At 43.9% G+C, this 27,106-nt stretch overlaps 12 protein-coding genes across 12 annotated transcripts; 6 read left to right on the top strand and 6 right to left on the bottom strand.

The window, feature by feature from the left end:
- Positions 1-4,184: 4,184 nt before the first annotated feature.
- Positions 4,185-5,111, top strand: FVEG_13839 (hypothetical protein; the record flags this gene model as incomplete). Its single annotated transcript, XM_018903186.1, has 1 exon — positions 4,185-5,111. One exon carries the CDS (start codon positions 4,185-4,187, stop codon positions 5,109-5,111), a length of 927 nt encoding a protein of 308 aa, XP_018762229.1.
- Positions 5,112-5,835: 724 nt separating this feature from the next.
- On the top strand, positions 5,836-7,163 carry FVEG_13840 (hypothetical protein). Its single transcript, XM_018903187.1, has one exon. It carries the CDS (start codon positions 6,057-6,059, stop codon positions 6,951-6,953), a length of 897 nt encoding a protein of 298 aa, XP_018762230.1. The 5' UTR covers positions 5,836-6,056; the 3' UTR covers positions 6,954-7,163.
- A 626-nt stretch (positions 7,164-7,789) lies between these two features.
- On the top strand, positions 7,790-8,975 carry FVEG_13841 (hypothetical protein; the record flags this gene model as incomplete). Its single annotated transcript, XM_018903188.1, has 2 exons — positions 7,790-8,504; positions 8,527-8,975. The coding sequence occupies 2 exons, from the start codon at positions 7,790-7,792 to the stop codon at positions 8,973-8,975; spliced, it is 1,164 nt and encodes a 387-aa protein (XP_018762231.1).
- Positions 8,976-9,290: 315 nt separating this feature from the next.
- FVEG_13842 (hypothetical protein) lies at positions 9,291-11,460 on the bottom strand (the record flags this gene model as incomplete). The annotated part of the gene is made up of 11 exons (XM_018903189.1): positions 9,291-9,455; positions 9,505-9,634; positions 9,686-9,907; positions 9,958-10,035; positions 10,087-10,139; positions 10,189-10,371; positions 10,429-10,551; positions 10,607-10,913; positions 10,964-11,151; positions 11,207-11,292; positions 11,346-11,460. 11 exons carry the CDS (start codon positions 11,458-11,460, stop codon positions 9,291-9,293), a joined length of 1,650 nt encoding a protein of 549 aa, XP_018762232.1.
- A 900-nt stretch (positions 11,461-12,360) lies between these two features.
- Positions 12,361-13,351, top strand: FVEG_13843 (hypothetical protein; the record flags this gene model as incomplete). The annotated part of the gene is made up of 4 exons (XM_018903190.1): positions 12,361-12,560; positions 12,614-12,690; positions 12,745-12,897; positions 12,951-13,351. The coding sequence occupies 4 exons, from the start codon at positions 12,361-12,363 to the stop codon at positions 13,349-13,351; spliced, it is 831 nt and encodes a 276-aa protein (XP_018762233.1).
- Positions 13,352-13,392: 41 nt separating this feature from the next.
- On the bottom strand, positions 13,393-15,655 carry FVEG_13844 (hypothetical protein; the record flags this gene model as incomplete). The annotated part of the gene is made up of 3 exons (XM_018903191.1): positions 15,146-15,655; positions 14,390-15,081; positions 13,393-14,325 (listed from the first exon to the last, which is right to left on the bottom strand). Exons 1-3 carry the CDS (start codon positions 15,609-15,611, stop codon positions 13,393-13,395), a joined length of 2,091 nt encoding a protein of 696 aa, XP_018762234.1. The 5' UTR covers positions 15,612-15,655.
- Positions 15,656-15,870: 215 nt separating this feature from the next.
- FVEG_17620 (hypothetical protein) lies at positions 15,871-16,560 on the bottom strand (the record flags this gene model as incomplete). Its single annotated transcript, XM_018906861.1, has 1 exon — positions 15,871-16,560. One exon carries the CDS (start codon positions 16,558-16,560, stop codon positions 15,871-15,873), a length of 690 nt encoding a protein of 229 aa, XP_018762235.1.
- A 292-nt stretch (positions 16,561-16,852) lies between these two features.
- FVEG_13845 (gluconate 5-dehydrogenase) lies at positions 16,853-17,767 on the top strand (the record flags this gene model as incomplete). The annotated part of the gene is made up of 1 exon (XM_018903192.1): positions 16,853-17,767. The coding sequence occupies one exon, from the start codon at positions 16,853-16,855 to the stop codon at positions 17,765-17,767; it is 915 nt and encodes a 304-aa protein (XP_018762236.1).
- A 1,434-nt stretch (positions 17,768-19,201) lies between these two features.
- FVEG_17621 (hypothetical protein) lies at positions 19,202-20,714 on the bottom strand (the record flags this gene model as incomplete). Its single annotated transcript, XM_018906862.1, has 2 exons — positions 19,202-20,048; positions 20,113-20,714. 2 exons carry the CDS (start codon positions 20,712-20,714, stop codon positions 19,202-19,204), a joined length of 1,449 nt encoding a protein of 482 aa, XP_018762237.1.
- Positions 20,715-21,398: 684 nt separating this feature from the next.
- On the bottom strand, positions 21,399-22,020 carry FVEG_13846 (hypothetical protein; the record flags this gene model as incomplete). The annotated part of the gene is made up of 2 exons (XM_018903193.1): positions 21,399-21,550; positions 21,606-22,020. 2 exons carry the CDS (start codon positions 22,018-22,020, stop codon positions 21,399-21,401), a joined length of 567 nt encoding a protein of 188 aa, XP_018762238.1.
- Positions 22,021-22,213: 193 nt separating this feature from the next.
- FVEG_13847 (hypothetical protein) lies at positions 22,214-22,537 on the bottom strand (the record flags this gene model as incomplete). The annotated part of the gene is made up of 1 exon (XM_018903194.1): positions 22,214-22,537. One exon carries the CDS (start codon positions 22,535-22,537, stop codon positions 22,214-22,216), a length of 324 nt encoding a protein of 107 aa, XP_018762239.1.
- A 1,466-nt stretch (positions 22,538-24,003) lies between these two features.
- FVEG_13848 (hypothetical protein) lies at positions 24,004-26,805 on the top strand (the record flags this gene model as incomplete). Its single annotated transcript, XM_018903195.1, has 3 exons — positions 24,004-25,490; positions 25,547-26,641; positions 26,694-26,805. The coding sequence occupies 3 exons, from the start codon at positions 24,004-24,006 to the stop codon at positions 26,803-26,805; spliced, it is 2,694 nt and encodes an 897-aa protein (XP_018762240.1).
- Positions 26,806-27,106: the final 301 nt, after the last annotated feature.

The raw sequence follows: 27,106 nt of genomic DNA, 5'->3' as shown, positions 1-27,106 counted from the left end.
TTATAAGATATAATATTAAAAAGTCTAAGTTAAGACTTACTAAAAGAAAAATAATATTAGTTAAGATAACAGGCCCTAAAGACTAAGCCTACTAAAAGGGAAAGATTATATTATAACCCTAGCAGCTATATTATGACAGTCGGGTCTAACTATATTAAACTAAGCCATGCTTAGGTTTATTATTAGCAGATTGCATAAGGTATAAGCTAAGCATTATTAAAGTGTTATATCTTTTAATAGTAGATTTAATATATATTAGGCTTAATTAATATAAAGAAGTTTTATTAATAGTTAGTAAGCTAGACTCTATAAAAGTATTAATAAGTATCTTTATATACTAGCTATAAAATATATTAATATATTAAGATTTAGAGACTAAGATATATAATATTAATCTAGGACTATAATAGTAAGTCCTTAGTCCTAACATAATTAGGTTTCTATTATAGACTAAAATAGAAGTTATTAGTCTTTTAATAATTAGTAAGAAAATTGTAGGTAATATATAATATAACTGCTAGGGTTGTAATATATATTATATATAAATTATACCTTATAAATTCTTTTTAATAACTATATTACCTTAAGTCCTATATTAGATTAACTAAGGATAAATTAATTAATATTAGACTAATAGCACTCTAAGACTATATTATTCTAGGACTAATAATAACCTTATATTTTATTATTTTTACCTAGGTATTATGTTAAGACCTGACTTTATATAAAGGTCTTATTATATAACTAAGGAATATATTATGATCCCGATGACTAATCAGGGCATATTATATACCAAAATAATGAGAAAATTCAGGGCTTTCGATTGGTGTGCTTACCTAAGCAAAATGTGGAGAATTGAGCAAGTTCCACATATTAAAGTTTTTCTATAAACTTTAATAATTTCTTACTAAGGAAATATCAGTAAGAAAGTCACGTGACTTAGGTCACGTGATGATTATATAATGAGGATTATGTATATCAGATTTTTACCCCTCAGTTGGATGATTTATGACATACCACGAGAAACCTTACTTTCCTATTTAAGCTTTATAAGCCTACTAAAGCCTAGCGCCTTCCAAATTGGGAAAAAGTATATCTTATTTTTCTCCGAATTTTGGCGGTTTTTGTGATAGTCTTTTCATTATCATTGAAGCTACCCCGCTTTGGGAATCATAATGCCTGCTTTTTAGAGGTCTATATAAGACCCAGGATTTCCCACCTAGGGAACTCCTTCTTTCTTAGAGACTTATCAACTTTTCTATTACATAATATATATCATTAAATTCGGAAAAATTCGCTCTATTTAACAGACCTACCTTTATCTTCTAAATCCTACCCTATGCCTTATTATTCAGCAGTTATAACCTTTTATCCACTTAATTCCTCCTCTTCTACCTTATCAGTCACTATAGTACATCCTACTACTTATAGTGAATTTATAGGCTATTTTATTCAAGCCTTAACATATTATAAGTATATATATATATTTACTTAATATTTAATAGAACTTAGCTTACTAGTTATTAATAAAACTTGTTTATATTAATTAAGCTTAATATATATTAAATCTACTATTAAGAGATATAATACTTTAATAACACTTAGTTTATACCTTATATAATCTGCTAATAATAAACCTAAGTATGGCTTAGTTTAATATAGTTAGACCTAACTGTTATAAAAAGGTTAAAGTTAAACTTTATTAAAAGAAAACTAATATTAATTAAAATAATAAGCTTTAAAAGTAAGATTATTAAAAAGGAAAGATTATATTATAACCCTAGTAATTATATTATATAAACTTTATAAAAATTTCTACTTTAATAACTAATTAAAATAAAATTAATAGATATAAGACTAATATCACTTTAGTACTATATTATTCTAGGATTAATAATAACCTTATATTATATTACTTTTATACTATTACCTTTAGTATATAAGATATATTTATTTATACTTTTATAAATTCTAGCTTACTAGCTATTAATAAAACTTCTTAATATTAATTAAGCTTAATATATATTAGATCTACTATTAAAGAATATAATACTTTAATAATACTTAATTTATACCCTATATAATTTACTAATAATAAACCTAAATATAGCTTAATTTAATATAATTAAACTTAACTATTATCCCGTTAGGGGGGAGTAATACTTAAGATTATTTTTATATAGATACTTTAGCTTAAGTATTAATTAGCTATATTTACTTTTAATTTATATTCCTTATATTACTTTATATTACTTTATAACTTAATTTAATCTATTATTAACTTACCAAGCTAGCTTTAGCTTACTAATATTTATAGTTTTTCCCTTAATACTAAAACCTTTATTTTATAATCTACCTTTTTATTTCTCTTTTTCCTTTTATTTCCCTTCCTTTACTTTATAATAGCCCTTAATCCCTATAATATAATATTTATATTAATAATTTAATTACTTTAATTATATATTTCAATTCTATAAACTATATATAGTATTAGCTATTATTATTACCTAATTTAATAATAGTAATAAAAGCCTATTACTTTATTAATAAGTCTTAAGCTTACTTTAAGTAATTAATTAGGTCTTTTAAAGCTTTTAACTTATTTATAATAATTAGTATAATAGATATATTTTATATATTTAAAAGCCTTATAGTATAATTAAAAATTATAAAATTAAATTATTATATTAGTATTAATTTATTAATATATAGTAAGTCTTTATTTATAATATTTAAGTACTAAAAGAAAGTATATAAATTAAAGATATTATTAATATTAAGATTATTAATATTAATTAAATTACTATTTATATAAGTATTAATTACTATAATAAAATAGTTATAGCTATTAATATTAATTATATAATATAGTATTTTTAAATAGGTTTTATAGTTTTTAACTTATTTAAAATTAAGCCTTTAAAGTTAAAGCTTTAGTATTAATTACTTTAATTAAGTAATAATAAAAAAAGCCTTTAGCTTACTAAAGCTAGGGAAAATATCTTTTTATATTTATATATTAAAGCTACTTATTTAATTAGATTATAAGGTTAAAGGTAATATAATCTTAAGATTTACTTTTAAAGTTATTATATTTTTTAAAATAATATATAATACCTTATATATAATATATTAAAAAATAAGTATTATATTATATTATTTTTATTATTAAAAAGATAAAATATCTCTGTAGCAATACGCGAGGTATAGCCAATAAGGTCTTATAATAAGAATAATATAATATAATGCTTATTTTTCAGTATATCGCATATAAGGCGTCATACACTATGCTAAAAAACATAATAATTATTTTTATTATAAGACCTTATTAGCTATACCTTATATATTACTATAAAGACATTTTATCTTTTTAATAAATACTTTAAGTATATAGAATATATTTATTGATACTTTTATAAATTCTAGCTTACTAGCTATTAATAAAACTTCTTTATATTAATTAAGCTTAATATATATTAAATCTATTATTAAAAGATATAATACTTTAATAAGCTTAGTTATATACCTTATACTATTTACTAATAATAAACTTAAGTACAGCTTAGTCTAATCTAGTTAGACTCTAAACCGTTATACTTATCTATAGCGCTTGCTTATTAACTATATTAAATATTACAGATTTACTTATTACTGAACACTATCCTGTCAGCATTAGAGCCTTGTAATCTTGTTCCTGTCAGCACTATGTTTTACTTGTCAGCAGGACTGGAGCTGTCTCTTCAATCTTTCCTTTAGTATGTCCCCCTTTCCATAGTGCTTATGCTTAGGGGAATTTCTCATTCCCAAGCCTTCTTCATTGTCCCTAACCACAACCTGAAGTTGATGTTCAGAGACATCTGGAGAGACCAAGGATGACTGTGTTTATTAATCCCCTCTTGTATCAAAGCCAAGAGATCGCTGTTTCTGACTGGATAACTCTTCTCACTCTGTGTTAGGCTCCGCTCATTGCCCATGTTCTCATCGGTGCCCCTTCACCGACTTATCTTTCTCTAAGTCGACCACCTTGGCACGAACGCATATGCCACTACAACCCAACTTCCATTCTATGGCGGTACGGAGCAATTGCTGACCGTCGCATTCGGGCAAAGAACTGGGATAAATTCGATCTCGCAGCCAGCAATGCCTTGTTTTGGACTGACCAAGGCTGGGATGGATCTGAAGAGATGGTCGCGTACAGCCGACCGCGTTGTGTTCAACTGCCTGATGGAGACAGGGTTACCTTGCTGTCAAGAGACGCGATCAAGACTCTCATTGTTACCGTTCAAGGCATTCAGGCCATAATCCTGCTTTTAGGCAGTCAAATCGACCCTTCTGCCCTAAGTTTCACACTGTTGATGGCTGTCGATATCATTTTCTTTCCCATTGCCCTTTTCGGGTTGCTGAGGCTGTGCAGTTGCCTGTGGCTTACGGACGAGTTCTCATTCGCCTCGATGGAGGACATCCCTGCTGGTTCTCCACAACCCATTAGCTGCAGCATGCCATCATTCGAGATATTGGCTGCCAACCCTGCGACGACTGAACTCCAAGAATTTCACAACTCAGAGTTTTGGGGTAGCAGAACATTTCGATGCACCTATGCCCTGGTGCTCCTCGCTCTCCTGGGGTTGGCCCTGTCATTCATGATCCCACAAGGAGACACTTTCTACACAACGACGACTTTTGTAGTGATTATCTTCTACCTAGGCGTGATCGGGATGAGTGCGCTGATAACAACCTGGTACATGGGCATCACAGGAGCCAAGTCTACCGTCTTGCCTTGCATATCGTCCGCCTGGTACAAATTCTACACCGGCGTTCTGTTGGGATTCGGAATTGCCGTGATTGTCATCGCATGCATTGAGACTCGCAAAACTCCTTGCGGAAAGTTCACAAGCGGTCCAGGTATACAGGCTGATCTGTTAGCGTGCTTGCGCGGCAAGTTCGACAAGACCGAGCATCAAGATATTGTTGACGGTCCATATAATGGCACCATTAGTTATGGCTTCCAACGCCCCAACAATGCAAGCTACGTGGTAGCTTACTACGAGGATGATCAGCAAAACGTTTTCAACTTTACTAGAATGTGCTTTAGTAGTATGTTTGGAATCTAAAAACGCAAAAGCATCTATACAGCGGGAAGAGGCGGAAATCTTCAGCCGTGGTTGAAGGAAAAGTCTATGACGCGAACATACTACGACCCTAAAAGTAATAAGGATAGAGAGGTATAAAAGGTGAACGGTCATCAATTGACCTGTTTTTGGCACTAAATGGCTTGCTAGGGAATGGTCAGTTACAGTATACTAGAGATAATAGAAATCGAAGACAAAGCCAAGTCTTCGGCTTGTCTCACAGTTACGGGCTTTGAAAGAAGGAAAGAGATAACAATAGATAAACAGTAACATCACATCTTGTATCATTTCAATCACATTCCAGAAGTTGGCAATCATCGATTTAAGGTTTGCGTTTCCCGTTCTACAACGTGCTATATGCACGGCACGCCAACCTGATTCGCTGAGTGCCAATTAGACTTTTCTCGCTTGCCAGCAAGAACAACGTCTTTGCTGCATTTGCTCTAGACCTTCTATGAACCTTTCGTGTTAGCGGAGCCGTTGTGTAAATCGGAGGTTGGCTCAGCAGCTGGCCATGCAAACCGTCGGTTGCTCGGCAGTAGCTCAGCTCTCAAAGAGGTAAAACTATTAAAATGATGGTGGCTGGGGCTTTGGTAGTGTGATTATGATGTCAAATCTATGAATCTACCGTCTCAACGTTGGCAAACCATTTGAAGAGTGGAGGGTTTGTCAGAGAGCCCTTTCTGGCTCAAACTTTGCGCTATGTCATGGAAGAAAAGGGCACAGTTAGAAGGAGGTTGGGACGATAACAGAATCAATGCTCTCCCTTTCCTCCATGCGACTATATAACCTCCGAGACATGTCGTTTGACATTGAGACATCACCAATCGACGACATTACAGCACAACAGAGAAAAAACATACTCTCAATCTTCACACTTCATTACCTACCTAATTGTCCAACTTCAATCCCCTCTGTTTACTAGCCATGAACAAGTTCATCTCAGTTTTGACTCTCGCCTCGGTCGCGTTGGCTCTTCCTCTTACATCCTATGATGATTGTGAGAAGGCTTACAACGCTTGTATCGCGGCTGGAACACCAGAAGTAGTATGCTCTTGCACGCTGACAGCTTGTGTTGGCGAAGATAGTGCACGGATTCAAGAATACTGTTCTTCTGCCACGGCATCTCTCGCGCAGCCTACCAAAACAGATATTGCATCTGCCAGCAAGAACGATACAGTTCCCATCGAGACCTTCACTCCAATCCCTGGTATCCCAGGAGGCTGCAATCCTGCTCACCCTGGATCATGCCCGCCACCTTATCATACGGGACTTCCACCAACCTTCACCCCAATCCCTATTGTCCCTGGGGGTTGTAGCCCAGCTCACCCAGAGCTTTGCGTTTCAGCTCATATCACCCACACTACGACGTCAACCGCAACTCACCCCTCCTTTCCCGTCCCGACCAACGGTACCCAACCAGCGCCTGGTATTTACCCTGTCCCCATGCCTGTTATCGGCAAAACTTGGGCCATCCAGAATCTCACCCGTTATTGCGGTGAAGATGACGATGGATGTGATTATAACTTCGCGGTTGAGGCTGATGGCAAGACTGAGAGGTGTACCGTCATTCGTATGCCTGGCTCTAATGCTGCTACAGAAAGTTGGACCAACGAACCTTGCACTGATGGATCTAGCTTGAGCATCTCTTGGGGTTATGTTACCGAGCCTGCTCCTGCTTTTGCTGTCATGACAGTCGTGAGAGGTACAGAGCTCGCTTGGTTCGGCGTGAGCGATGTGAACGGACAACAGGCCACACCATCGAACCCCTACGGATCCGGGGACTATGGCGCCCTGGGGCCGGAACAGGTTTACACCTACTAGGCAACGAAGATAAATACTTATACGCTACCCGGGAACATAACAGAGGCGAAAGGGTTGATAGGGAGATGTTTTAATGGGAACAAGATAATATTGGAATCTTAGATCATACAGGTAGATTAAGATGGTACTTTAGTATATATAATTGTAATAGAAACAGATAGCAGTAATTAAATACACGTTTGAACCAATTTACTGCTTGTTGACACATGGAATTGAAGTATTTTTAATCTTCAGCATGAGACAATCAACTTTTAATGATGGATAACTACATCACGAGCTACCTTGAGATTAGAGCGGAGTTTACATCAACGGCCAATGCCCCATCCAAGAGGTGCCATGGTCCTCTCTCGTAGTTTCAAACTCGCCAAGACTCTTGACAGACTGACACGGCCCGATCGTTTCTTGGATATCTTGGCCTCAATCAAAACTCGAGACAGTAGGCTCCGCAACGACCATCACGGGAATTACGTCCGATTGTAGAGGATGAGGCTTGGCTTGGGGCAGAAATAGATGACCAGAGATTCAAGATGAAATTCTCCGTCATTTGTGGAAATTTAAGCTCACTGCATCTTGGCTTTGGACTTAGCTCTTCCTTGCAGTCTTCAACAGCAACCTACACAACCAAGAGTGCCGAGGCGCCAAGTGCCATGTGTATAATGACAGTGGCATCGCTGGAAATTTGAGCTTCCAGAAAACCCCGTAAAAGGATGGGTAGATGAAGCTACAAAAGGAAACATAAAACCTCGTGAAGCCATTTTGAGCTTGAACCAAGATATTCTTCTCATTGCTTTCTTTCTCGCTCTTTCATGTGCTCGCTCCTGTTACATTCTTTTGCTATGCTTCTCTTCAAGTGCATACTCGCAGTGCTGCCTGCAGCCCTGGCCAAGGACATTTTCGTCGCTCCCAATGGATCGAGCAGTGGTTCTGGCTCTAGCAGTTTCCCTCTTGCCGACATTCAGACTGCAGTTAATGCTGCCAGCGCTGGAGACACCATCTATCTCCGAAAGGGAACCTATCGCCCATCCAAGAACATCCAGTTTACCAAGAAAGGATCCTCCAGCAAGCCCTACACCATCAGATCCTACAATAATGAAGAAGTCATCATTGACGGTGACAAGATGCCTGGTACTCCGGCTGCCCTTGGCGCTAGCCTCGCTGGTAAAGATCGTGGTATCTTCCATGTCGAGAAGGCAGAGTACTGGAGATTCATCCACATTACTCTCACCAAGGGCCCCTGCGGCGTCTACGTGAAAGATTCACACAACAACTACTTCGAGCGCTTGACTACCCACAGCAACTACGAGACTGGATTCCACATGCAGAACAGCATCTCGAATAACGGGATCGTTTATCTTGACACCTACAACAACGCTGATCCACGCAACAATGGCCAGAATGCTGATGGTATGGCTATTAAGGAAGGCTCAGGCGCTGGTAACATCATCCGCGGTATTCGCAGCTACGAGAATGCTGATGACGGCATCGATCTGTACGAGTTCAAATCTTCTGTCACCATCCTTGATAACATCATCTTCGATAACGGGGTGAACCGTTGGAACTTCAACCCTTACAGAGGCGACGGCATTGGTATCCAAGCTCGGCGGAGGATCACCCGCCAACCGAGCCAACGTCAACCATGTCGCTCGTAACAACTTCTCCTTCCGGAATCCCCGTGGCTTCAGCGACAACAAAATGCCCGGTGATATGACTCTTATCCACAACACTGCTTGGGAAAACCGGAGAGAAGGGTTCAACCACCGCTCTTCCAAGGCTACCTACGAGAACAACCTCGCTGCCAACAATGCCGGCTCCAGCAGCCTGAGCAAGCAGAACACACTCACTTCAGTGAAGGGCAAGGGTAACAACTGGGAGAAGGGTGGATCTTGGCAGGATGCAGACTTCAAGGCTACCTCTACTAGCCTTGTCAAGGGACGTCGACAGGCGAAAGGCAAGATCACTCGAAGTGACTTTCTTCGCCCTGCTAATGGCGACAACTATGGAGCTACCACTCACTGGGTCTGAGGTGCTCCATAAATGGCGATGGGCTGGCTTTATCGTTCGTCCCTAAGTAGCATTGAGGTTTGAACAGGGCAGGATCTTCAACACAGTCGAATCTCAATCGTCACCTTCACTCTTGCGTCTCATTTGATGTTTTCGAATTAAATGAAATGGATGATTTCTGATCGAAATACTGATATATACATTGAAGGAATAGAGGAGGCGAAGAATCACCGACCTCGCCCGTTACACAAGAGGCAGCACCAATGGCACAGTTTAGTACCGAGACAAGTTTACTGAAGACCAGTCATTCTAACGTGATGAGTGCCCTTGTATAGATCAAGTCATGGTGTTCTTGTTCGTTGAATGGTCATTTCGACCTGACATAAGAGCTCGGTTCTTGCCACCACTCTCGTCGACCAAAGTTGGAGTATTCTTGAATCGCCAGGCAGGGATATTCCGGGCATAAAGCTCGTCGAGCTCCCAGTAACTTCGGCCATAGGTCTAAGAATGTTAGTGTAAGTCCTTTTCTAGCCTTTAGGGTAGAACCGACCTCGGGATAGAAGAACCAAAGAAGAACAGTCGTGGGTACCAACAATCCAGCCCAGACAAACACAGCCTTGACACCAAGGTTACCAGCATCTGGGCTGATCATGTAAGAGACAGTCCATTGGAAGACAACACTGAAGATGACAGGTTAGCCAACAGTATGTGAATCATAACAGGTTACTTACAATCCAAGACCATAGCAGCCCAAATTGAAAGAGGTCGTCTGGGCTCGTAGGCGTGGGGTTGAGGTTTCACCAGCTGCAACAAAACCAATTGGTCCAGCTGAACAGCCATAAGCAATGACCCAAAGGAGAAGACACCCCAAGGCAGCCTTGTCAGCTGCTGGGTTCTTGAAGAAACCAGTAGTTCCAAGACCGACGTTGAATAGCATCATGGCGAAACATCCACTAAATAATCGGTAAGCATCGGCTTCGTCTGCTTTCTGGTTCAGACTTACCCGACAAGGAGAGGTCTGCGACCAATGAACTCGCAAGCAATTAGAGAGGACACAATTGCGATAATGAGGAGAACGAAGCTGACCCCGTTAGCGGAAGGATAGCGGCCGACTCGGAACTCCTATACTCACGTAATAATGGTGACGAGGAAGGGGTCCTTCAGACCAGCAACAGCAAAGAAGTACTGGTAATGTCAGCTCTGTTCAACAAACACGATTACAGATATTACTTACTGTCGAGTACGAAAACACAATTGGTGCTCCCGCAGCCCATTGACTGCAGATACCCATGCACCCAGCCAATGTTCTTCGCCAGTTATGCTTGTCAAAGATCTCAAAGAAGGACGAGGACTTGGACTCGAGATGCAGCTGTCGCTCGGCTTCGATGCCGTGCTGAATTACACGGTACTCATGCTCCTAGCAAGGAGTAATATTAACACTGGTTACTGGACCTGATCATGAGACAGTACTTACCACATCGTACCCGTCAATGTTACCGTAGAGGGTGAGCATAGACTTCTTGGCCTTGTCATCCTCTCCCTTGCGAGCGTAGTAGATATGAGACTCGGGGACGAGCCATACCATCAATATAAGAAGCTTGGAGAGAACTGTCAGTTTTTGACTCCCCAATTGCTAGACAGTAGATACATACTCCAGTGAAAATAAACTCAGTGGCAATCAGAGGTCTCCATTTGGTCGGCTGATGAATAGTAATGAGTTGTGTTGCGACGGCGCTGATGAGCTGTCCAAACCCAAGGCAAAGCTGATAGGCACCAATCATCAGACCTCGAATCTGGAAAGGTGTGAGCTCGGAGACATAGGTGATGAGGATCGACTGTGCAAGTCCGACACCAAGCCGGACGAGAACGGCAGCTCCGAGCCAACTCTTCCAACTTGAAGCTGTGATCTCGGCAACAGAGCCTCCGAGAAGTATAACGATCGCACCGCAGAGAGCTTTCCTGGAGAGTAATCAGCATGTTGACGGAGCCGAGCAAGTCTAAAGACTAACTTTCTACCGAATCTATCGGCAAAGTAACCACCAGTGAACATACCGAGAGTCTTGGACATCTCAGCAAAACCCTGCCAGTAGGAGACAACTCGAGCGCTGACGGCTGGCTTGCCGTTGATGGTGGTGTCGGACATGGTGTTGATGAAGGCTTGCATCGGGATAACATTACCGGGGATCTGTTGCTGGAACTGCAGGGGTTTATTAGCAGAGATAGAGAGATATGGAGCAGAGAGCCACGCTTACGCCGTCGTTCAGTGCTGCCCAATTCAATATCATGCAGAAAAGGAGAGCCTTCCAAAAGGTCTTGACAACGGCCCATCGTCCAAGGGCTAGTAGACTGCCAGTCAGTGGCTATAAAATGACCAGGCTCGTTGGAACATACATGCAAACTTGGTCTCGTAGACTTGGTTATCCATGCTCAGTGACTGTTTGGTAAAGAGGTCAATTGGTTCTGGGTCGTGAACGACAGTTGGCTTCTCCGAATCTTTGGAAGTCATGTTGCTGCAATTGTGGTCTGGGTGAAATAGAAGGCTTTAGAGATTGGGGTTGGTCTGCTGGAACAAGAAGTCCAGTAAAGGAAGAACCAATGATTAAATAGTTAAGGGGACATATGAAGCAAAGAAATGCCCATACATAGTCTCACGGTCCACTGAACTCCGGGGGAGTTCCAGACCCCAGATTTTCCCCGCGGGGAATGCCCTCTTCGAGATTAGGCCCCAGACTAGTGGGATCAGTCGAAAGGCTCCCAAGGGCTAAAATAACTTTAGTTCCAGTGTTGAGAGCAAGAACCACGACTAAAGGTATTCTATTGAGACAATGGAGATGGCCAACTGTGAAGCAATTCAGCCAAAAGGGATACTCCGACGAGCCCAGTGATGAAGACGGGCTGGCCCAAGCAGTTTGCTCTCAAGTTTACTGCTCTCACTGTCTGCCTCTCTTCCTTTGTTCTGATGCCGACAGTGTTGTGAGACGTCGCTGTTACTACCAGCATATCCCGGATTCGATTCAAGTACATGATAACGTACCGCTCTTCAATCATGCTGTCCACCTTTTGCCCCGGATCCCTAACTCCCTGACAATACACATGATCACGAAAGGAGAGCAACCTCTGACCCGTAGTACTAGTTTCTAGAAGCTAATTTGTGGTCAATGGATGACCAGTTCCACGGAACTAAAGCGCCCAATCACGGCATTTACTGACGTCGGCCACAGTGAGCCGTGACCCCGCCTAAGCCAGCCACGAGGGCGAGTCAGTTACGCTATTGTGCTCGTATCGGTCGACAAAACCCCGACAATGATGGAGATGAACAAATCACCGACAACACTATAAATATTCTCACCATTATGGGAAATGTGGCAATTTTCGTTCTACACCAAATTACAAGATCGCCACTAAAATGTCTATGAACGAATCCGACTGTACCGTCCTACGGGATGGCTTCCCTAGACCCTTTCCCGACACCCCTAACAATGTCTTGGAGCAATTCAAGATGACTGGCAAAGTGGTTGTTGTGACTGGTGGCGCTGACGGTATTGGCTACGCTGTTGCGGAGGGAATGGCTGAGGCCAACGCTCATGTTGTATTATGGTACAATTCGTAAGTCGTACTGTTCATACCAGACTCATGCTCAATGACTGACAATCGTTCAGGAACGATGTAGCCATCCAAAGAGCCCAGGATCTTGAGACTAAACATAATGTCAAGACTGCTGCTTACAAAGTCGATGGTATGTTAACGGCGCCCCGTTGCAATACGTGACCTGTATTTGACATCATGACAGTTTCCGACGCTGAGTCCGTACAAAAGACTGTAAAGAAGGTTGTTGAAGACTTTGGTAGAATAGACGTTTTTGTCGCCAATGCTGGGATGGCTATCAGCAAGCCAATCCTAGAACAGACTCTCCCCGAATTCGAGAAGCAAATGTCCGTGAACGGTACGTCAGCTCCACTCTTGTCTTCCATTGAATGTCATTCTAACCCTTCTCAGTCAACGGCGTAGTCTATTGCTCCAAATACGTCGGCGAGGTCTTCAAGCAACAAGGCAGCGGTGTTCTCATCATCACTTCTAGCATGAGCGCCCACATAGTTAATGTTCCTGTTGACCAACCTATTTACAATGGCACCAAAGCATTCGTGACGCATTTTGGCAAATCGTTAGCCCGCGAGTGGAGAGAGTTTGCCCGCGTCAACATCGTGTCTCCAGGGTTCTTCGATACCAAGATGGGAGCTGGTCCACTGGCACTCAACGAGGCTTATCGCATGTCGGTCCTCGGCAGACAAGGGCATGTTAAGGAAATCAAGGGCTTGTATTTGTATTTGGCCAGTGATGCTTCCACTTATACCACAGGATCAGACATCATCATTGATGGTGGTTATGTACTACCGTAGCATTCGGGAATGTCGAGATAAAGAGATTTTCCAAGATATCATTATTCAAAACTATCTTGAGGAAACCAGTCGTTGAACAGGTTATCCATGGGTGCATTATCGAGATATCCCCATGGGGTATTATCCAGGATCATCCTCATCGTAGGATCTGATCCATCGTCGTTCAGTGTCCACGTCCCCATGGAGAGATCCCCGTCACCGAAAGTCGGTAGATCGGCTGGTGGAAGCGATGCCTCAGTGTCACCTACTGAAGGCTGAGGCGTAGCTGGCACTTCTTCAACAAGTTCAGGCACTGTGAGGACAGTTCGCCGAGTGTTTGCTGCTGTTTCTGCCCTTCTGTTTATGAGTTCCAAAACCTCCAAGCACCGCTTAGCTGATCTGCTTCTCGCTGAGAAAGTCACCAGACAACTCTGTGCCTTGTGGACCATCAATCGCCAATCGGCCGTCTCGTTATCTAGCTTGTCCTGGGCTTCACGGTCCAGATAGCTCGCTTCAAGAACAAGGGCGGCTTGAAACAAGAAATACGTGGCATACCAAACAATGCCCAGATGCAAGATACCTTCATTTGTACTGCAGAAAGCTGTTATATCTTTTATGCTATACATGGCAGCATCAAGACAGCGTGTCTCCGCATCGGTCTTGTTCGGCAGATATGGATGGTTTCGTTTACTTCCTCGCCAAAGAAGAATGCGCAAATTCTGTTCTTTCCACAAAACAACAGCCCGTGGACCAGCAAACCATACTGGGACGTCTGAAGAAGTGAAGTATTGTGGCAGTCTTTGCCGCCAATCGGTGAGTGTGCGTTCCAAAGTCTCGGCGACTTGGTACTCGACCTTTGTGTTGGATGTCTTCGCAGTCAGATACTCCAGATAGAGCGAGTTTGCGTGTTTTGCAAGCTCTGCTTGTGCGATGATGGCAGATAGCGTCGTTGGTGCGTCCACCTCAGGGGGGACTGGCATGGTGGGTTCGAGGTCCTGCTGTTGTCAGTATACCACGATCAACGTCGCTTTACATGGAACATGCACAAAGCTCAATTACCTTGTCGTCAATATTTCTTGGTAGTGCGGTATCAATGATACCTTCCTGCGCATATGGTGGTCTCCCGGTTGTGATATTGAACCCGCTATCGAAGCAGTAAAGCACCCAGAACAACTGCCTCCGCCTTTCAAGCCCAACGTTGTCTTGTAATTTCGGCGATTCACGATGCATTCCAAGTCCAAGTGCCATCTTGTACGCGATACCTGTGAACTGATAGCCTGTGTTTGGCTTGTCCATCTTTTGCAAATAATTGCTCATAAGAAGAAGTGCTTGCAAGGTTTCGAGGGTCCCAGATTCTAGCATATGGATTGACAGCGAGTTCCTCGCAGCAGTATAGAATCGCGACCCTGCATGGTGCTTATCTGACGTTGATATCCAGTGCCCGATAGCTAACACAAGGTAGTAGATGATGTTCCACGATGACTTGGCACGTCGCATGCCTCGAGCGGCAAGTTTCTGGCGGAATGATCGTTCGTGAAGAATTGGATATGAGACATTATAGAATAAGAAGTAAGCATCGATGAAATAATTTGTTAATGATTCGTTTGCGAGATTCGGTGGATCCAGGGACGGTTTTGACTTATGTGTTTGGCTGGGAGACTTTCCATGACTTGTGGCAGGGGAATTTGACGCCGCGAGCTCTGGAAGCATCGATGCGATTTCTTGAAGAAGGTTTGCACCCGAACTACTGCCTGGTGGGAGTCAAATTCCGAACCAATTAGTTGGAATTGTGAGATGAATGATGACACGACATACCTAGATATCCAGCATCAAGGCTGTTCAGCGTAGCCATACCATCCATAGCCGCGGCTTCATCATTCTGACTGTCGAAATCTGGTGGTAATGATGGCTCACTCCACTCATATTCATGTGCTGGTTCCTCATGCTCGGGAGAGTCAATGTCCGACTCTGGATCAGTTCGTCTGATGACCTCTTGACCAGACTCTAGGTTGGTGAGAGCAGCATCAATGTCCAGATCAGGATGTAGCGACCGAATTAGAGCCTCAAGCCTGTTACAGCGTTGCTCAATCGCATCGAGATTCTTCCGCGTAAGCCGTGTCCGATCAGGTGGGTTCACGAAGCTGCAGTCCTTGCCCGCGCGGGCGCAGTAGGAGCAAGGCCCAGGGCCATTGACGCTAGGTTGGCATCGGCTTTTGCGCTTCTGGCAATTGAGACAAGCTCGAAGTTGGCTTGAAGAGCCGTGCATCGGAGGACGACCCATCTTTAGTCTCGCATATGCACGCGTTGTTACGAAGAGAAGGGGGAGTTATCATGAGGGCAAGGTTCAAACTAGCGTCATTCATTCATCGGAGCACTGTTGGCCGACACATGCAACAGCCACCAAGTGCGGAGTAACCACCTTCGGACGCCTGGAGACCGACAAATATGGGGGTGATCAGAAGCTCGAAGTTGACCAATTAGCCTCATGAACTTATTGAGGGTAAACTCTAGGTTTATTGACTCGATGCAACTAGAGAAACTCACACGTCTTCAACACTTTTGACGATGATGTTCGGCTGAATCAGAAAACGCCGAATTTCCCCTCCATTCTTCATGTCGTTGTTCCTCGCTCTATCCATCGCCGCCTCTAGTGTCCTCTCAATGCCGCATGCAACATGTCTTTTCGCAACCCTTTGTAATGCCAATTGAGGTTCGACATCAACGAACCAAGTGTCATCTGCATAATTGACAATCTGGTTCCAAGGATGCTCATTGTACAAGAGCCAATTGCCCTCCACCAAAGCAATCTTGACATCTGGACTTATCTCAATGGCATCAGGAACTGGGTCTTTTATCTCGTGATCGAAGCTCGGCATGTAGAGAGTAGTGGCTGGGCTCTCTCGCGAAGCGTGTAATTGCTTGACCATGTCAAGAACCGCTTGACCGTCAAATGTCCAATGTGCTCCCCTTCGTGCATGGGCTTCGACGTGGTTTGGGAGACTGTCTAGATGCGAGCGTGAGTAATGATATCCATCCATTGGAAGGACTTTTGCGATCGGAGTTGGATGGTACGTGTTGATTCTCTGTACGACTTGAGCAGCGATTGTTGACTTCCCGGATCCTGGAGGGCCTGCCAGAATAATGATGGCCCTGGCATCTGAGGATCGTTGGTGTAATTGCTGGAGAAGGCTCACGGCGCGTCGCTCAAGTTGTGCGTAGATATCTTCCATGTCGATTATGGGCTGGAAAAAGTCGGATAAATGAGACAGGATGGAAGTTGCAAGATTTCAGAAGAGTCAGTAGAAGAAGAGAAAGACTTGTAGTTTCTATTAGACCGACCTCGTCTGCACCGTTGTATGTGTAGCGTCTCGGGTGACAGTACTCCGACGAAGCATCGGAGGCGGGGCACTTGCTTCAGGTTATAAAGGTGAATTTTCTGGTAACCTCACAGAATCAGATCAGCCATCCCCATACTCATTCTATCATCTTTCCCTGGATCTCCGATTTATAGATCCAGTCAAAATGGCACCTGGTGTTACAGAGCTTCCTGATAGGGACGCGCTCACTACGAGAGCAGTCCCCTCCATGATTCTCAGCGACGGCTCAGCGTCGTCTTTCACTGCACCACCAAGCAACAGAACCGCCGTTGATCCATCCACTGGAGCTAAAGAGCGATTTTCTGTGCGCGGCAATTTCATCGTTACTGGGGGTACAGGTACCCTTGGACTTGCTTCATGCGACGCTCTCTTGGAACATGGACTTGAAGGTCTCGCAATCCTCGATGTTAATCCAGCACAAGCCAAGGAGGAAGTCGCCTCTCTAAAAGCACGTTTTCCTCATGTAAAGATCATGACATTGAAGGTCGACGTTACAGATGAAAAGGCAGTACAAGACACCGTTGAAGAGACAGTGGCGACTCTCGGCTCCGTTGACGGTCTTGTCTGCTTTGTCGGGGTCGTTGGATGTGTCGAGACGTTGGAAATGCCTGTATCTCAATGGCGCAAAATTATTGACATCAACACGACTGGTTCGTTCATCTGTGCACAAGCTGTGGCCCGTCAGATGGTCAAGCAAGGCACTGGAGGATCAATCACCTTCACGTCTTCCATCTCCGCACACCGTGTCAACTATCCTCAACCCCAAGCGGCTTATAATGTCAGCAAAGCAGCCTTACTGACGCTCAAGAACTGTCTGGCTGCGGAGTGGGCTCGCTATGGCATTCGCACCAACAGTATCAGTCCGGGGTATATGGACACCATCTTGAATGAGGGCGACGGAATATCTGGGCATCGTAAGATTTGGGCGGAGAGGAATCCGAGTGGCCGTATGGGCGCTCCTTGCGAGTTGACGGGTGCGGTGGTGCTGTTGGCAAGCTCTGCGGGAACTTACATGAACGGAACGGATATTGTCGTAGACGGAGGGGCGATCGTATTCTAGATAGAGGGTCAATAGAGTGGCACATTTGATCATAGAGTTCTCTCGACCTTGAGTGTGACCGCCAATCCAGGTCTCCTCTCATACCCGAGTCTACCGAGTGTTGTTGAATGCCTTTGAAGTACTGACACGCATCCCAGAGACAATCACTGAGCACCATCGCCAATGGCTTTTAATCAGGTATGTTATCTGAAGAGATCTGATACACGGCGAATTCCGTAATGAATCAATGCTTGCATTATCCGAGTCCCAGTCCAGGCAAAGAGTCCAAATGGTACCTGGGTATGCGTTCTAGGCTGGCGCTGCAGTGAACGTAGACCAATCTATGGGAAAGTTCCTCACTGACCTCACTAAGTCAATGACAGTTCGCGAGCTTTCTGGTCGACTGCGATTGCTGACTTGAGGTCAACCGTGGGTAGAAAAACGTCCATTATGAGCTATATAACGCCCTGCTTGTTGTAGCGACTTTGCTACAAACCATAACAAATTACGACGTCACCATCGATTACAGCACTGATCAACATCGGACTTTATCAATTCATACCGAAATATGAAAACCAAGGCACAGGACCTCATCTATTGTGAAGGCGGTACACATTGCCTTGGTTGTGGAACCAAGATAGACTCCCGGTTCAGCTTGAGATGCCAAGACTGCTGGCAGAAGCAAGCCAGGACTCCTCGCGATATTTCACTCAATTCTGTTGATCCGGGATCAGAAGAACCTAGACCTTCAGGGTGTTGCGTGATATGTGCCGCCCCAACCTTCGGCGCAGCAATCGCCTGCCGTTACTGCGAACTCACCCAAGGAAGAGGTTTTCTCAGCGCAGAGCGAAAGAAAGTTGTCGTCTTAGAAGGCGTCTGCGAAAAATGCAAAATGAGGGAAACGCATCAGGATTTTAAAGGGTGCCTTTGGTGTAACACACATCATGAGAAACGGCTTGAGCTTGGAAAATGCATGTCATGCCCTCAACCCGTCTCGAAATTGGGTACCCAAAAGAAGTACCAGTGCAACAGGTGTATCTTTGAGCAAAGGCATTGGAAAGGGAGATGCGGGCTTTGTCACGACCCTCAGGAGCCAGGCCAAACTTACTGCAAATCGTGTTGGGGGACGGATCACGCCAAGAAATTCTTTGACAAGTACATGGAAGTTGAGCAAGAGATATGGGAACCTATCTACAAGGAAATCTCTCGCAATACTGGCAGATTTGGAACACAATGGAATGCTTGAAAGCCTGGTCATCCATGAGTCATGACGCAGAACCATTATTATTCCAACAGGAGATCGTTAGACTTTTGACTTCTAGAAGAAGATTAATAACTATCAATACTCAAGATGAAGTTGTTGTTGCCACAGTCGTGAATGTGTCTATGCAAAATATGATTTGAGTACTTGGTAGGTAGATAAGCCCATTGAAGCAAGTATTCCGTTATTCACTTCTATATGTCATCTATCTCAAAGACGCAAGGTTGATCGGAGCCGGCTGGTGATGTGGGACTGAATCCGGGAGACAAAGGACTGTAATGTGGCGACCTAGGACTGTACGGTGGTGACTGTGAATTGTCTCGTGATCGATCGCGGTGTAAGGTTCTATGTTGGTATGGTGAAGTGCTGGCGGGACAGAAACATGGAGGAGGAGGGCTAGTCCTGCGATAAGTGGGCAGATCGTCGTAAGATGATTCGAGGATCCAATATCCTGCAACCTGAACATCCCTCGCGGGGATGTGATATGGAGCTTTTGGGTAGCTGTCTACGTATGGCAGCTGTAAAACAGTCATGTCTCCATTAACATCTCGCCAGACTTGTCCATGAGGAGGAACTACGGGGAGCAGTTCCCATTCTTCCACTTTGTCTAGAGTAATACCTCTAGCGGCAGCGAGTATCCTTTTGAAGAAGCATCGAGGGAGAGCAAATCCGCATTCTTGTAGATTGGTTCTTTCCTTTACAAAAAGGTCCAATTGCTCCAAGATGATTTTCTGATATGTCTCAATACCATTGATATTAAGCCAACATGGCCGGTCTTTGGCGAACCATATGTAAAGTCGACGGAGCGCAGGGAATTTTGAAGGCGATAGAAGATCGAATACAAGTCTCAGGTGGCTCTCGTCCATATCATCATAGTCCTGATTGGCGGTGTAGTGTGTTTTCAGCGACCAGGTGATTTCCAGAGAAGTCATCATCTCAAATCGCTGAGGGGGGATAAGGAAGGGAAGATGCTCGACCATGCATACTTCACCCAGCATCAGTGTGTTGGTGGAGTACAAGACTTCAACCGTCTCCATGTAGCTGCGGTTATCTGTCAGCGCTATAACAAATGATAGGTTCCAGAACAAATGAGAGCGCCGCTTACTTCTGCCTACATGATAAGAGCCAACCCATGACGCCGATATTGCACGCAGAAGAGCCTTCTTCGTCCCTCCAAGCTTCACAGATATCCGGATCACCGCCATTACAGCAGTAGTCATCCCACGGGCCTTTCAAACCACGGTGAGTCATTGGGCCTGGGTCTTTCGCCATGTTGGGGGGATAACGATGGCATCTAGAGCCCCGCCACTGCCATCCCTCTGCCTGGCTTTGATCGGTCACCGGAAAGCGCTTGTTGCCCCAACTCTCGGGCTCTGTAACTAATCTGCAGTGATATTTGGAGCCTGGGTCTGGGGGGGCATTGCGATAGTGATAATGCAGGTAAATATGAAGACGTGTATCTCCAAAGGCAAGTCGCAGAATATCTCTTCGGATATTGGGTGGAACCTTGAGCCAGAAACAGGACTTTTGGTAGAGTGGTATGGGTGCTGAACTGGATATACCATCCTCACCTAGAGTCAGACTCGGCGTCAAAGCGCGGGGTCGAGGGTTAGGTAGAATTGGAAGCTGTTTGGCTTGACCTTCGCAATGCTCGTTCCACCACTTCTCCATCTTTGGCCTGTTCGGTGGCCGCGGTCCGTAATCCATTGTTTAGCGACTTGGTACGTATGTGAGATGATGAGAGAGAAGAGTTGGAAAATCTCACGAACAGAGTTGGGGTTGCCATGATAGAAGTGTTGGTTGTTGGTTGTTGGTGACTGATGTTACATTGGTTTGTTTCAGACATACTGGCTGGCGCCTAGCAAAAGCGGGGCGATCTGCTGATCACAGGGCGCTGAGACACTGAAGCCCAGTATGTGCTAGCCAGCCTTGTATTGTCCTGTCTGATCTGACATCACATCCAAAAACACAGCCAGAGAGTTTAAAAATAACTTGTAAAACAAACCATCACAAAATGTCAAAGATATACCCGCCCTCTCTTCGATGCTCTCGAGACTTTACTCAGTTAGTCGTCTTGTCGTGAATTCTCTCCTCCGCCCTCTTTTGGCCTCTTTTTAGACCCTGGCTCTTTTGCACGAGCACCAGAACTCCAATCCCACTTATCATAGTACCTTCAATGGTGTTAGCATGGCGGACGTTATTCTACTTCTATGACAAACAAAGCTTACATTGCCAGAGCGAATAACGCCAAAGAATCGGCATTTTTAGTCGCTTTCTCCGGACCACAGTGGTCTGTGTAGCGTTTCTTATCGCATAATGCCAGGTTACAAATGTGTTTAACGCCATCTGAAACAGTGTTCACTCATGTCAGTTCAATGGCTCGGATCCAAATCATGCTTCGAACAACTTACATGCCTTGACACGCTTCCAGCCCAGTGCCTTGGCCTCCTTTCGTGACGGCTCCGGGCGTCGACCACGTACCTCTTCTCCGATCTCATAGAGTGGCCTACCTTTATCATCCAAAGCCGTTTGGTCATCTATTACTACTTTGTGTCAGTTACATTTTCCTGAACAAGACAGTGATGTATCTCATCTTACCGGGATCACCATTTGTAGTGATGCCACCAAACCAATGAGTAAGTTCGTGAACCATGATGGTCGACAGATGCGTAGCATATTCGCCCAACGTTTCTCCAGCGACAATACCAGACTCTCTGAACTCCCTCGGAGACTTCTTGGCTTTAGCCTCAGCTGTGAAGAGCTGATGACAGAATATCATCAGGTCCTTGTCCCACGCGACAGCGGCCGCCGTGCCTGGCCCGCAGAGGATCGGCTCCTCCCTCTCGATGACCTTCCAAGTGAATCGGGGACCATAGACCCACGCCCCGTAATTATCAAAGGCAAACTTAGTAAAGCCAGGCATGTTCGCTATTGACACTTGTTGGCCAGGGAGTACATCGTCAACATCATACCACTTCCATTTATCCTCACCGGCTTCATCTCGACACATCATCATGGGTTTGGCATTCGGCAGCTTGCTTAGCCTTTTGACGTATCTTTTTGGGGGGGGTCGTTTTCTTGACTGGGAATGACCCTTTCCATCCTTTCAAAGAGATCTTGAAACTTGTTAGTTATAAATGTCATGCCATGACAATGTCGTCGAAGTTTACCTATGAGCTCATTGAGATAATTGGGTTGCTCACTAGTCATAAACCCAAAAAAATTTGAATGGACTTGTAGATGGTCGACCAGCGCTGGTACCGATTCTCATCTTTCTCTTTATTCGGTAACTGCTCTTTCATGAATTTGAGAGCAGAGTGAGCGGCGGTGACAATATCGACAGCAATACTCATGGAATCCTCCATGTACTTAAGCTCTTCATTGCAACTTTTGTCCACATCCCAGATCTTGAGAATACTAGTGCCTGTAGCAACGGAATCCCCTACCGAAGTGGTTCGAGTCGCTTCGGCAGCGGAGATGGGTACAGCGAGCATCCAGAGCAAGAACCAGAGGTGGCCGACGATTGTCATATCGTTAAACAGTAGGAAGGTAGTTTATACCACCAATGAAGAAAATACAGTAAAGAAACAGACAGTGAAGTGATTACTTGAACAAAACTCGGAAATGACTGCTGTTCGAAGCTCTCTATGAACGAAGGTGACTTATGACAAGAAGAGTTGGAAATGCAGAGTATGAGCGAAAGTCCGGAAGCTTCGTGGTAGAAGAAGACATATCTACTGATCTTGTGCCAGACCTATAGGTCCTGGGATATCTACAAGGCTAATCTTGAGTCTGTTGGTTATTGGTTGTTGGTTGTTGGTTGTTGGTTGTTAGTTGTTAGTTGTTAGTTATTGGTTATTGGTTGTTAGTTGTTAGTTATTGGTTGTTAGTTGTTAGTTATTGGTTATTGGTTATTGGTTATTAGTTATTGGTTATTAGTTATTAGTTATTAGTTATTAGTTATTAGTTATTAGTTATTAGTTATTAGTTATTAGTTATTAGTTATTAGTTATTAGTTATTAGTTACTAGTTATTAGTTATTAGTTATTAGTTATTAGTTACTAGTTATTAGTTATTAGTTATTAGTTATTAGTTATTAGTTATTAGTTATTAGTTATTAGTTATTAGTTATTAGTTATTAGTTATTAGTTATTAGTTATTAGTTATTAGTTATTAGTTATTAGTTATTAGTTATTAGTTATTAGTTATTAGTTATTAGTTATTAGTTATTAGTTATTAGTTATTAGTTATTAGTTATTAGTTATTAGTTATTAGTTATTAGTTATTAGTTATTAGTTATTAGTTATTAGTTATTAGTTATTAGTTATTAGTTATTAGTTATTAGTTATTAGTTATTAGTTATTAGTTATTAGTTATTAGTTATTAGTTATTAGTTATTAGTTATTAGTTATTAGTTATTAGTTATTAGTTATTAGTTATTAGTTATTAGTTATTAGTCGTTAGTCGACAACCCTGTAAACGTTGTATTGTGACCTGATGATTTATGCAGGGGCCAGAACAAAGCGCTAATATCCCCGTTGAGTTGATTATAGTGCGCATGTTCTTCTGTTTCAAATATTTCGCACGGTTGACTGCCTGGAGCGCTGATATCAAAAGGACTTGCAAAGTTATTGGAACCAACAACGGTCCACAAATACATTGCAAATCCTCATTAGCATTGGTCAACAGGGTTGAGTTACATTGCGCGTTACGCTCCGCGTAATCTAAGCACGAAACTTGTGGATTTCTCGAATAGATTGGCTTAACATTGGCGTGTTGGTAAGATCGTCGTTGGCTTGTCTTTTGAGCCATAATGCCACGTTAGCATGGTGCTGTATCTGGTATCCCACGATCCCCAAGTCCGCATCTTTTGAACACTCTGATTCTACTCATTCATTCTCTTACCTTAATATAGTCTTTTGCTTTTCTTAATCACTGACTTAAATCCAACCGCTCAAAGTTTTCCTATTGTCTTACTGTGACTCGTTTTCTCAACATGTCCTCGTTCTGGAACGTAGGCGCAATCTCTTTCAGTCTTTTGGCAGGAATCTGTCAGGCCAATCTTCTTGGTGATACTCATCTGCTCAAGAGGTATCCTCAAGCTGTTGAGGTGCCACCAGCTGCCACAAATTTGCCCAGCACTATTCTGCCCGGCAATGGTAGTACTGTTGGAACTTCCATTCGACTCCTTCTCCCAACTTCAACGCGTCAATTAGTTGAATCCACTACGCTTTACTCGCGAGAGAGCTCTGGCGTCAGTACAGATACCGCTACAGATAACAGCGTTGGGGATGGAGCCTCTGATCCTCCCAGTCATCCAACTAGGATTATCTCTGTCTCATCACCTGGAAGCGGAAGTACTGCTGTCACTCCGGTTGAGGTCGACTGGACAGACTTACTTCCCGTCACTCCTTCAGTCATTCAGTCTTTTCGCAGAACTACATATCAGTCGTCTTTAGAGAACCCAGCTGCCACTGAGCCATCCACTGGCACCACGATTGATCCTGATATACCCTTACACGACGGTAGTAGTACGGCCACTGAGCCAAGCACTACAGAGATCTCACTTCGTCCGACATCAATGACTTTGTCGGGTACCTCTGGTACCTCAAGAGGTGAAGCCGAATCTAAGATACCCAGTACTGCTATCGAGACGGAAACTTTTCGAAGCGAAACCTCGCAATATTCCAAAGATCTTACAGCTTCATCGTTCACGACATTGTCAGAAGAAAGCACTGGCACATATGAATCAACACCTACTACAGACCGATCGGAGGGTGATCTGGAGACTACAGGCCAGCCTTCTAAAGCCGTTACCCCATCCGATGAAACTTCTAAAACCTATGAGAGTTTCCAATCAGCAACTGAATCTGATGCTACCGGGTTGGAAAGTCTAACAGCTCCGACATACTCGACAGACACCTCCCAGCTCACGATCACTGTCGAGAAACCAGATGGAGTCACAAAGTCCGACCGCAAGTCTCTAGTCAGTGAGAAGACGTCAGGATCTCCCCAGCAACCGATAACCACGGGTGGCCAGGCCTTCCCGACTGTGACCTCGGAAGATGGCATTGTCACAGGGACGGATGGGACAGTGGCAACATATGTTCCTGAGCAGAATAAAGACTACATCTCGTCCACTGGCACCACTACCACCACTGATGACAATGGCGCCGCCATTGTTATCTTTCCCTTCGGCTGGTTTTGGAAGTTGCATGGCGGTAAGGGAGGTGGCGGCGTAGCAAAACCTCCTGCTCCGACGGCCAACCCTGTCCCAGAGAATGAGCCTGGGGACAAGAATGAAGACGACGATGACAATGACGACGATGATGACGCCTCAACTAAGGAAGGTTACAGGTCTGCAGCCCAATCTACAGTACTTTCAACCACTCAAGAGCCAACTTCCGAGGAATGCACAGCCGCAACACAGCCAGACTGTACAAAGACCATCTCATACATGGCCTCAGACGGAACCCAAATTATGTATGTACAAGTGTATTTCTCAGACACATTAGTAGGTAACTGACTATACTGCTTAGGACCGAGTTTGGCGACTGTCCAACAATCGTCAGCTGTGCCACGAAGACACAAGCCACAGAAACCGTGACTTTGACATCGGAGTTCATTTGGGCTGGCGTTCGAAACACCAATCCCGCCGTTGTCATTCCAGAGGATGCTTACACCGCTGATGTTGATCCAGAGATAGTCGCAATTCTGGAAGCGCAATGGGCGGAGATCTTTGGTGATGATGATGGTTGGAATGATACTGAAACAGCCACTGTTTCTGGTTCAACCACGATAGAGGAGTCAACCATGACTAGTCTGACCGATAAAGAAGCAGTCTCTACCGCCACCTCTGAGGATTCTACGACTACTCACTCTGACAGTTTGACTTCGAGTACAGAAGCAACTGCCACTCTCACAACAGCCTCTGATACATACTCAGTCACAACAGTCCCCAGCACGTTGATGACCAAGACCAGAGGCACTAGCGATACTACTGGCATGCCAGTATCTACCGATGAAGAGGCGACTCGCACCTACTTCCCATGTGTCATCCACGGCGGCCCTGCAGTTGAGACGCCATATTGCCAGTGCTCAACTACCGTCAGGGGTGAGGGTTACTACGCAACGACTAGCTTGTTTGACGACCAGTGCACCGCATACACAGAATTTCCATCACAAATCACTGAAGCACCTGAGACTGGCCCCATCACCGATGAGCCTATCCAGCAACCCATCACCACCACGACAGACGGGACGGTCTTGGTCTGGTCAGCTTACGTACTCGATTATATCAACATCCCAGGCATCCCAAAGATCACCCAGTCAGTCGGCGTAGGTGAACCTTCGACAGTGTCTACTCCATTGCCGAGTCAGACGGCTGTAGATAATGATGGGGGTGGACAATGCGGCACTGGTGATGGTCTGTCCAAGAAAGGTCTTCGTGAAGCTTGCGACAGAGCGATCAGTAAGTTTGAGGATGATACCATTTACAGTGACTATGCTTCTCGCTACAGCCGCTCAACCAAAGGTATCCTTGTTGCAGCATCCTTCGGCCAAGCGGCATGCATTGCCAAATTTGAGTGTGACGATTACGGTATTGGCATGAAAGGTTCTGACATCAAAGAAGCGTAAGCTAAAGTCCCCTGGGGATCTGATCCATGCTAACAGAGGGTTTTCTAGTCGCGAGAGTGCTAAGGAGAATGACGGGGTTGATATCTGCGGACATATACGCCTTTCCAACTCATGTACTGTCATTATGGACTACTGTACCAACTGCAAAACTCGAGGATAGACGTTGCATTAAAGTTTTGAACACTGGGTCTTTTTATGGGTCACACTTCCTTTATCTATGCTTAATGAATACAGGATTGTTTGCATGCACTTGTGTGAGCCTGTGGCTATAAGCTTTCGCTTCGAATCCTTCAGATGTAATTGCAGATGGCATGCAGCAATTCGCAAATCGTTGATATGCTGCAACTGGGTCTGGGACGCGCATTTTTAAGCCACTTTTTACTGATACCGTCTGCGATACTCTTGACAAGCGATAGATCACAAACTCAAAGTGCCGAGTAGCCGTAACAGTCGTTGAGTCG

Source organism: Fusarium verticillioides, chromosome 8 (assembly GCF_000149555.1).
Source record: "Fusarium verticillioides 7600 chromosome 8, whole genome shotgun sequence".
Taxonomy (NCBI): domain Eukaryota; kingdom Fungi; phylum Ascomycota; class Sordariomycetes; order Hypocreales; family Nectriaceae; genus Fusarium; species Fusarium verticillioides.
The sequence above is the reverse complement of the archived record's forward strand: the minus strand, read 5'-3'. Positions and strand labels throughout refer to the sequence as shown.

Bases quoted from the DNA above. Each gene is read 5' to 3' on its own strand.
- FVEG_13840 (XM_018903187.1), top strand. From the start codon at position 6,057: ATGAACAAGTTCATCTCAGTTTTGACTCTCGCCTCGGTCGCGTTGGCT.